Source organism: Vulpes lagopus, chromosome 3 (genome assembly GCF_018345385.1).
Source record: "Vulpes lagopus strain Blue_001 chromosome 3, ASM1834538v1, whole genome shotgun sequence".
Lineage (NCBI taxonomy): Eukaryota > Metazoa > Chordata > Mammalia > Carnivora > Canidae > Vulpes > Vulpes lagopus.
In genome coordinates, this window is record NC_054826.1 from 99,896,553 (window position 1) to 99,907,448 (window position 10,896).

The 10,896-nt window shown below is 46.4% G+C and overlaps 1 protein-coding gene across 2 annotated transcripts in view; it reads right to left on the minus strand.

The window, feature by feature from the left end:
* Positions 1-10,334, minus strand: part of DAGLB (diacylglycerol lipase beta) — a 30,827-nt gene extending 20,493 nt beyond the window's left edge. For both annotated transcript variants that reach the window (XM_041747322.1, XM_041747320.1), the window contains exons 1-4: positions 10,143-10,334; positions 8,560-8,711; positions 1,602-1,773; positions 473-731 (exon numbers count right to left, since the gene is read on the minus strand). In XM_041747322.1, the coding sequence (XP_041603256.1) occupies positions 473-731; positions 1,602-1,773; positions 8,560-8,711; positions 10,143-10,237 (678 nt within the window). In that variant the 5' untranslated portion in view covers positions 10,238-10,334. The remainder of the gene's footprint in view (positions 1-472; positions 732-1,601; positions 1,774-8,559; positions 8,712-10,142) is intronic.
* Positions 10,335-10,896: the final 562 nt, after the last annotated feature.

Genomic DNA, 10,896 nt, shown 5'->3' on the forward strand with positions numbered 1-10,896 from the left:
AAAGGAATAATCTCAACCCACCCCCACCCCCCAAAAAAACCCAGCAGAAGAATCTCTCATTTCTATCATGCTCTGATGTAGTAAACAAGGTCTGACTGATACCACCTCGGATGCAGGACACTGCCTGTGCCTGGCACCTGCAGAGGACCAGCTGGATGGAGGACACGGGATTCAGACAACTGGCAAATCATCCCCAAAATATCCGGGTTCCATTATTTAACTCCTTAAAAACAACTTAAAATCTGGACAATGTAATGGACAGGTAGCAACACCCAGACGCACCACCCAGAGAGACGGGGTCAGTAAGAGCAGGGCTAATGCCCCTTAGGGTCTCCCCGACTCTGCCACACCACAGACTATACATGTGCGAGAGGTATTTTACATGAACAGGGGATTAGCTCCAAACAGACGATTCATCTTAACATGACATTTACTTAGGAGAAAGAGACGAAAGCAGACCCCTTCAGCTTACTGAAAAGTAGGTTGAGAAAAGCTCTGCCGTACTCGAAAAAGCAACTCGAGTATGGTCGTCGTTCCCAACGCAACAGCACAGGAACTTGATTCTGGTTTCCCACACGCTAGTAGCTGCTGTCTTGAGGCCACTGAATAGCTGGCTCGACTCATGACTGTCCAAGTGATTGGGGCCAGCGGAGGGATAGGGAGCCATTTTCCCCCCAAGGGGGTCAAACACAATGATGATGGTGACCACAGTGGAAATGATGATGATCCAGCTGCAAAACAGAGAGAGAGAGGGTGTGATGACCTTGGATCCCACATGCAGACTCAGGAGCCATGGTTCCCTCTTCAGGGTTCAGTTTTTTCATCTGTACAGCTGTGGCTCTCAATACCTAGGAAAATGTGGATCTCCTAGAACCAGGCTGAGGTGAGCAATTTGTTTCTTCTAGAAAGTTCTTTATGAGCCCATGGCTGATCCAGGCCCCCCCAAAATCAGAGCCTTAGAAGTGAATACCACAAAAAAAAGGAGGTGCCTGGTAAGCAGTTGTAGCCCGGGCATGTGTATAGCTGGAACCTGCTCTCCATGGTCCACTCACCACAACCCAAGCCCTCAACTCCTCAGGGCCTTGGAGTTCTCAGTAAAACCAAAAGAACTTTGCCACATTATGGGATACTCTGATGGCTCTTTTATGCACATGTGTAAGTATTTCTAGATTGTCCCCAGTGTGCCAGGCCCTGTGGTTCATGAATGCGTGTACCTCGGGAAGATGCATCTCTGCAAAGAGCCTCTGCTGTCCCTGAGTGTGTGGCACGGGAAGGGCAGTGTCAGCACGAGTGTCCAGAAGGGGAAGTAACTAGATCGGTTCTAATCCCGAGTCCTGTGCATGAGTCCCTGTCATAGTTCCTGCCTGATACCATGTTTCTTCTCATCCTGCCTTTAGTTTTTGCCTTTGATCTGGTCTTCGGGTTTTCTTCCTTCTTATAATAGAATGGATGGAATGCAGAAGAATAAGAACCAGCAAGAAAGAAAATGACAACAGATGCATAATGATGTGGGCTATCTTCAGTGACTCAGAAAGGTCTTTTTCCTTATACCTCAAATGCATCTGAGACAAGAAACGGAAAGAGAAGACGGAAGGCCTCACCTGATGACAACGGTGGCAATGATACCGTTCACCACTGTCTTGTCACACTGAACGTCGTCTGCTATCCAGGCAGCCCCCAGAGAAGCCCAGACCATTTCCGGCAGAAAGAGCGCTAGGCGGATGTAAAGCAGTTTGGACATAGATTTCCGTGGCCCAGGATTACAGATGGTTCCTGAAACACAGAAGATACTTAATCTAGCACCCAGCTCCCTCAGAGACTTCCCTTCCACAGAACAGTGCATAGAGCATCTGTTAGTACTGGAGGCGTGTCTGGCAGCTTCTACTTGTTATTGGAAATCAATGTGTAAGGCTAAGAGCAAGTGACCAAGTGATGATGGAAAGAGGACAAAAAGCCTCAGATTCATTTCCTAGAAATGACAAGGGCTTCAAGATATTTCAAGGTTCTAGCCAGGATGATGATATACTCATCGTCTAAACTGGGACACTTCTGAGAGAAGAAGGAGGTGTTAATAATTATGCTGGGACAACCGGCACACAACACAGCTGTCCTGGGCCAACAGACATACACGGTGACCTGAGTTCTAGAAAATAACTGCCCCATCTGCCTGAGACCTATGGTGTTCAGGCACCATCTGAAAGACTTATACCCATTATTCCGCAATCCTCCCGACTCTAAAGATAGTCACTATCCCATTTTACAAATAAGGAAACTGAGGCTAAGAGCTTAGTAACTACTTTCTAAAACATAACCCAGGGGATGCCTCGGTGGCACAGTCAATTAAACCTCCCACTCTTGATTTCAGCTCAGGTCATGATCTCAGGGTCGTAAGACCAAGCCCTGAGTCGGGCTCTGCACTCAGCGGGGAGTCTGCTGAGATTCTCTCTCCCTCTCCCCAAATTCTCTCTCTCAGATAAATAAATAAAATCTTAAAAGAAACAAAACAAAAACAAAACACAATCCAGGTCTGCATGGTCCCGGCTTCTTTGTCTCACCAATGTCTGCACTTTTGGGACATGAAAAATTCTGATATGTGAGAACGCTTAAAGCCTAACGTGCAGGCAGAACCTTTTTACCTTGTGTTTCAAACAAACCCAAGTATCCATAGAGGTCCGTGTGCTATAATTCCTGATGTAAAACATCAACCCTCTCCCTCTGAGAAAAAGTTGTGATAAATACCAATTTAAGCAATATAAAAATGCCACGATTAAAACAAAAATATTGGAAACAAACTCCAAAACAGTGAATGAAAACAATCTAAAAGGTAAAGAATGATTTGATGAGGAAACAGCTTTTATGTTCCAAAAAATCACCTTCCATTAGGATGGATTACTTAGAGTCACACTTTAAAAATTTTTTTTTTTTTAGATTTTTTTTTTTTTTTTTTTAGATTTTATTTATTTATTCATGAGAGACACAGAGAGAGAGAGGCAGAGACACAGGCGGAGGGAGAAGCAGGCTCCATGCAGGGAGCCCAATGCGGGACTTGATCCCGGATCTCCAGGATCACGCCCTGGGCTGAAGGTAGCGCCAAACCGCTGAGCCACCTAGGCTGCCCCACACTTTAAAATGTTAAGACACTATCCAGCCTCAGTTGGGCACAAAGTCAAAATTCAAGGCAATCAAAACAGTACACTCTCTCTGAGGGGCAAAGAACACACGCTCTGTTTGGGGTCTGCTGCTAATAATAGTGGCTAACCCAAAAAAACAGAAACACCATCTGGATGGCTCCAAAGTAAGAAATGAGGCCCTGACAAGCACCTGGGCCTGATACTTGGTGAATGAAATAAAGATGGAAATAAGAAAGCAGAAAATGGAGTTCTGGGTAGGATTCCAAAAAGGAATCAAGATACTGAAAAACTCTCCCTTGTATAGTCATACCCACCTCTGAAAACACTGTTATTTTATTTAGAGAAGAGACCTTCCTCCCAAGACAAAGTGTGACTCCCGTGGGGGCTGTGATACTGAGGCCCCATAATTAACGAGTAGAACTTCCTCCCTGAATGCAAGGTCTTCATCATAGCCTTGGTCTGCATCAGGCAGAACCATTTATACAAAGATCACAAAAGGAAGGCCTGTGTCACAGTTCTTTGGTTCAACACCTCAACACACTGCAGCAATCTTCTCCAATGTGAGATAAACAATGAGCTTCCAATACAAATACAGAGGAGATGCAAGGAAATGTCTCACAGTCAGGATCAAACACAGTGAACGGCACACCCTGGAGGTTGAGGGCGTGCCTTTTGCTGCCATCAAAACATGGTAGTCATGAGGCTGGACGTTCCCTAATTAAACCTCCCATATGGTAGAAACAGTAGGATTTCACCAGGGAGGTTCTCAAATCAAAACTAGAAACTAAAAAAAAAAAAAAAAAAAAAAAAACAAAAAACTAGAAACTACCACAATATCAAGATTCTTTTTTTTTTTTTTTTTAAGATTTTTATTTATTTATTCATGAGAGACAGAGAGACGGATAGAGAGAGGCAGAGACACAGGCAGAGGGAGAAGGAGGCTCCATGCAGGGAGCCCAACGTGGGACTCGATCCTGGGTCTCCAGGATCAGGCCCTGGGCTGAAGGCAGTGCTAAACCACTGAGCCACCCAGGCTGCCCCAATAACAAGATTCTTTCCAAGGGCGCCTGAGGTTTAGCAACTGCCTTCAGCTCAGGTCATGATCTAAGGGTCCTGGGATTGAGCCCGGCGTTGGGCTCCCTGCTCAGAGGGAAGGTCTGCTTCTCCCTTTCCCTCCAGCCTTCCCCTTGCTCATGCTCTCTCTCTCTCTCAAATAAATAAATACAATCTTAAAGAACAACAAAAAAAGATTCTTCCCAACTATGCTACACTGACAACCAAGAAAAAGAGGAGAGATAAATACACAAGCATCAGTGTCTTGGATAAAGACGACTGAACTCCACGGGTCTCAGATGTGCCCTCTGCAACTTGTGGTGTCTCTTTTAGAGAGCAGCATCAGCCAAAAGCTACGTAAACATGGCCTTTCAGCACAAGTGACAGGTTAATTACAGAGACGCCTTACGGAACAAGAGAAGTAACAGAAGTTATCCATGTATCAAAAATAAAATTAACAACCTGGGTGCTCAGTTGATTAAACATTCGACTCCTGATTTTGGCTCAGGTCATGATCTCAGGGTTGTGAGATTGAGCCCCATGCTGGGTGTGGAATCTACTTAATATCCTCTCTCTCTCCCTCTGACCACACCCCCCTCACTGCAATGAACATCCCTACAAGTATTTCTTTGCACACATGCAAATATCTGTGAAAATACTGGATGATCCACACACACATACATACAGCCAAAGAGGTCTTCCAATGTGCAGTCTCTCCAACAAAATGAGCTACTTGTTTCTGCATAGCCTCACCAACTTTTTTTTTTTTTAAGATTTTATTTATTTATTCATGAGATACACAGAGAGAGGCAGAGAGAGAAGCAGGCTCCATGCAGGGAGCCTGACGTGGGACTCAATCCTGGGACCTGGGCCAAAGGCAGGCACTCAACTGTTGAGCCACCCAGGTGTCCCACAGCCTCACCAACTTAATGTATTATGTGAATCTTTGCTATTTTGACTGAGGCTGCACATTTTTCATACTTATAAAAGCCATTTATATTTATTTTACCATTTGTGATCTTTGCCCATTGTTCTACTGATGGTTGGTATTTTCCTTACCTATGACATAACCCCATTATATATGAAAAAGATTGGCTCTTAGTTACAATTTTTCCCATGCCTTTTTTTTTTTTTACTTTATGGCATTTTCATTGAAATTTACTTAATATTTTTAATAAGGCATATGATATTTATAACAAACTGACATTTAAACTAATATGATTCATAAAATACTGTTTTTAATTCAGTCATAGTATCTGTAGCCACAAGTAACAAAAGGTGTACAAAGAGGAAGGCCCTGGGACCTCCTGCACTGGCTTCGGGACTGGATAGACAGGCATCACAGATCTCTTGTCTCTCACAGCTCTGCCCTCTTCAGTCAGCTCATCCTGGCTGTGAGGGGAAATACACCAGGAATTCAGCAGTTCATCCCTCTGCAGAATCACCCAGAATGAAAACAGTGTCTTGTTTTGGTTCTTTCCTAGAGGAGCAAGGAAAAAACTCCCCCAGAACTTTCTGGAAAACTCCTGAATTTCACTGGCTCAAACTGGGTCACACAACTATTCCTGAACCAATCACTGACACATGAGGATCATTCCTGAACTGGGTGGAGAGTTGGCTTCTCTGACACACATACTTCACATGTGAGGGACGGGGGAATGTCCCAAATAAAACTGGGTTCTGTCTGGAAGAGGCCACTGGGTAGGCAACCCACCCAGAACACACAAAGCTGGCACAGAATGCCTAACACATACTGTCAGATGTTTTCTGAGCTCTGGCTGTGAGTATGAGATGGTGCAGGCATTAGGCAAGTGCTTAGGAGAGGAGCCTCAGTGAACATGGCCAGCCATTACAGGGTGTGAATGTGCCCTGATATCACCAAAAAGTGTTTTGTTTTAAAGAAAAACACTAAAGGGAAAAAAAGCTTATATTCCTGCTTCAAATCTGAACCCATTATTTCAGTGGCACACTTGGTCTCCTAACCAGAACAGGACATGAAAACAGAGGACCAATAAATGAGATGATGCCACCGCTAAAGGGACACCAACCTAAATACTTCATCTTTCAGAAACTCAGACTTCATTAAAAAGCTCCATAGTGGGATGCCTGGGTGACTCAGCGGTTGAGCATCTGTCTTTGGCTCGGGGCGTGATCCCCATCCCAAGATCCCCATCCCAAGAGACACAGGCAGAGGGAGAAGCAGGCTCCATGCCGGGAGCCCGACGTGGGACTCGATCCCGGGACTGCAGGATCGCGCCCTGGGCCGAAGGCAGGCGCTAAACCGCTGAGCCACCCAGGGATTCCCTATTTATTTTTTTAAAGATTTTATTTATTTATTCATGAGAGACCCATAGAGAGAGAGAGAGAGACTGAGAGAGAGAGGCAGAGACACAGGCGGAGGGAGAAGCAGGCTCCACGCAGGGAGCCCGACGTGGGACTCGATCCCAGGTCTCCAGGATCAGGCCCTGGGCTGAAGGCAGCGCTAAACCGTTGAGCCACCTGGGCTGCCCTAGAGTTTACTTTAAAAAACAAAACAGGGCTCTTGGGTGGCTCGGTCAAGTAAGGGTCCGACTACTGGTTTCAGCTCAGGTCATGATCTCAGGGTCATGAGGTTGAGCCCCTGCATCGGGCTCCGTGCTCAGTGCAGAGTCTGCTTGGGATTCTATCTCTCCCTTTGCCCCCCCCACTACCACTCGCATTCTCTAAAAAACACCACCACACTACAACCACAACTCCACAGTGGTAAAGCCACACAGCGGGCACTGGCACACCACAAAACTGGGGCCTTCCTTGCTCCAGACATTTGTTCATGCATTCATGTTTCCAGGGGCATGCTAAAATACACAGAGCTCTCTTTTCCATACATTTCTCTGTAAGCAGGTACAAGCCACTCTTCCCAGTTTTCCAAAACCCTGTGGTGTTTCCTATGAAACACTTGGCCACTAACATTTCTCTATCACTCCCCATGAGCTATCCCCATCTTTTAAGTTGCAGATTGTCATTCCAAAGCATTAAGATCATGCCACCCAGTATATCAACTATTCCTTCCCAGTACTTTTACCATCTCCTGGAGTGTGTAAACATGCCATCCACAGCCCCACTCAAGCAATGGTGAAATGTGCTGGAGGGCGGCATGGTGTTCAGCCCTGCCTCTGATCAAGGAGGTTTTAGTTACTAACACACTACCATGCTCAGCTCATCCTATGAACCTGAGCACTCATACAAGGAAGGCCCCCAACATTTGCAGTGAAGTGACTACAGAAAACTCTAACATGTAGAAGACAATAGTTATTAAGAATAGATGGAACTGTTACAACTCATTAATAAAGAGGACAAATAACCCAACTTAAAATAAGCCAAAGGATCTTAGTATACACATCCCCAAAGATGATATAAGAATGGCCAGTAAGCAGATGAGAGGATGCGCATCAAGGATACAAATCACAACCACAGTGAGACACACCAGGATGGCTAAGATCAGAAATCAGACAATGTTAAGTACTGCCAAGGGTGTAGAGACACTGAAATTATAAACTGAAAGAAAGACAGTGTAGCTGCTTGGAAACCAGTCTGGCAGTTCCCCAAAATGTTAAACATAAGGTTACCAAATGATCTAGCAATTCCACGCCTAGGCATATATCCAAGAGAAGTGGAAACTTGTCCATACTAAAACACCTATGTGAAAGTTCATAGTAGCACTATTTGTAACAGCCCCAAAATGTAATAACCTAAATGTTCACCTACTGACAAATGGATAAGTAAAATGTGGCAAATCCATTCAACATAATTTTTAAATTTTTAAAATTTCTTTGAGAGCAAGCGAGCACAAACAGTGTGTGGGGGGTTACAGAAAGAGAAAGAGAGAGAAGCAGACTCCCCACAGCCTGACACAGGGCTTGATCCCAGGACCCTGGATCATGACCTGAGCAGGGGGCAGAAGCTTGAGCTCCCAGAAGCCCCCCATTCAATGGCTGAGCTCCCAGAAGCCCCCCATTCAATGTATTACTGAGTCGTAAGAAGAATGAAGAGCTGACACACACTAAAATGTGCATAAACCTTGAAAACATCATGATAAGCTTAAGAGGCCAGACCAAATGGCCACATAGTGGATGATCCCAACTGTATGAGCCAGAATAGGCAGATCTATAGAGAGAAAGTAGATTAGTGGATGGCTAGGACTGAGGAAACTGGGGGGTAATGGGGAGTGATCCCTCATGGGTTTAGGATTTCTTTCGGGGGTGATGAAAACGTACTAGAATTGTGGCAATGGCTGTGTAATTCTGTGAATATACTAAAAATTCACAGACTTGTTACACTCTAAATGGGTGAACTGTATGGTATTTGAATTATATGTCAATAAATTCCTATCCTTTACCTTTCATGCTGACACACACGATGGCAGACACTGTACATATAATAACTGCCAGGAGAACGATAAGAACGATCAAGTAACTGCTGAGCAGAACTCCACCTGCACAGTCCAGCTTCCCTCTGTGCATGAGATACAAAGTCAAAATGCCAATCCACCTGCCAAGAGATAGGGAGGGTCAGAAATGGAAACCAAGGAACTACATCATAAAACATTACAAAAAGAAAGAAAAGGAGTTAATATTTAAACAAAAAAATCTTAAAGGAGTTAATATTTCCCAAAACAAGGTGAAGTTTGCTTTCAAATACAATTTTCTTCAATAAAAGATCTACTAAAACAAAAATAATAGAGTATGACTTTTTTTAAAAAAAACTGAACTTTAAAAAAAAAAACTGAACTTTATACTTCCTATGCTTACATGATTGTTCCTTTTCTATTCCTGCTGTAGTTCCTAAGAGGCACTGAATGCCATAAGCAAGCAAATATAATGTGAGCTGCTGAAAAAAAGCACAGCCCCACAGGACTCAGAAATATGCGAACGTAAATCAACAGAATACATGCTTGCTAAATTATTAACAAGATAATGTTTACTCCTGGGGACAAACAAGAAATTGACAAACACACATTGTAATCTGCTGTGTGTAATACAAAAAAACAAAACAAACAAACAAAAAAAAACCCAGGAGGTGGGAATCAAGTTATGCCAAGATGTTCCATAGTGAACAGTGATGAACTGCAAGGCCACATACTGCTGACTTCTTTATTTTGTAATTCAGTGCGGAATAAGGAAAGAGCACCAAGCAATGCAAAGTAACAGTGATGGATCACTGGAGGTGTTTCACCAAAGGGCACAACACCGCTGTATTAAGGATTCGAGCCCAGGGGTGGAATCTGGGCTCTATTAGGAGACTGGGTCTGGAGACAATAGTGGGAAATGATCTCGGAGAGACGTGGCTCTTAAAACTATGAAATTATGGAGAGGTCTCTTCCAATATTCCTTTGCCCTCAAGAATCCACTCTTCAGTAACAGAGGTGCTGTATTATTCTCTGCTCACACTCTCTGGGAGCAGACTTGAGGCGCCCAATTCACTGCCCATCGGTTGCACGCTTTGCGCCAGGCCTGGCTGCTCCCCAGGGAATTCAGCCGCCACCGGTACAGAAGGCTACTATTTCCCATCCTTTCCTCTGGCGGACACCAGATGCCCTGTGTTTCCATGCCGAGCGCCGTAATGATGCAAGTGCCTGCTCTTGGCTCGGGGAAGCCGATCCCGAGGCCACGGCCATGGGTCGGCGACCACGTCCTGGAGGCTCCCGGGGCCAGGCCCCTCAGTGCCGCGAGCGGCGGGGGCCCAAACGGGGGACCCCGGGCCCGGCCTCCCCGCTCCGGCCTCAGTGTGCCCTCCGAGAAATGGGGAGAGCGGCAGGACGCCCGTCCTCGTAGGTCTCGCGCGGTGGAGAGGCCCGGACCAGAGAACGTGGGCACCGCGTGGGCGCGCAGAGCCGGAGACACGGCCACTCCAACCCGCTCCGTCTGCGTCCCCCCAGCTCCCAGCCGCCCGCCCGGCAGCCGCACAGCCTGCCGCCCTTACCACACCACTCTCAGGGACAGCTCGAAGAACCCCGGGAAGACCAGGTCGTCGCTGGCGATGGCCCAGCGCCGACCGAACAGCACCATCCCCGGCATGGCGGAGGCCCCGCTGCCCGGCCTCGGGGCGGCCCGCCGCGCGCCGCCGGCCCTTCAGAGCCCCACTGCCTTCGGAACCCAATGCCAAACTGACTGCGACTCCGCGCAGGCGCGAGCGAGGGTCGGGCCCGGCGCACGCGCACTGAGTCCCCGCACCGCCGTGGGGCCCTCCGCGCCTGCGCAGAGACGCTGACCGGGCAGGCGCGGGTGGGCTTGCCAGCTGTCTTTCACGTGTGCAAAGTCCGTTCTAATAATATTCGCGTTTTGTAGATAAGGATTCTTCCGGGCCGGGAGGAATGAGCACACCTAGAGATCTACGGATGTTAATGGCGGAACTGGGGCTGCTCTCAGTTCACCCAGGCCTCAGATCAAGTGTCCCCCTCTCAAAGAGACCTGCCCTGGCCACCCTACCTGAACAGCACATCCACCTGTTCCCATTCCCTTACTCTGCTTCAGTTTTCCTCCTAATATTTGATCGCTCCCTGACATTATACTGCGTTTGCACCTCTTTCCTCCCACCTTAGAGTGTAAATTGCATGAGCAATTTACCTCGTCCATCTTGTTTCACTGCTACGCTCATAATAGAGCACACTACCGGATATTTGATGAAATCATACAGGGAATTATAAATGGGGAAGTTACAAGGTTTCTATAGAAAA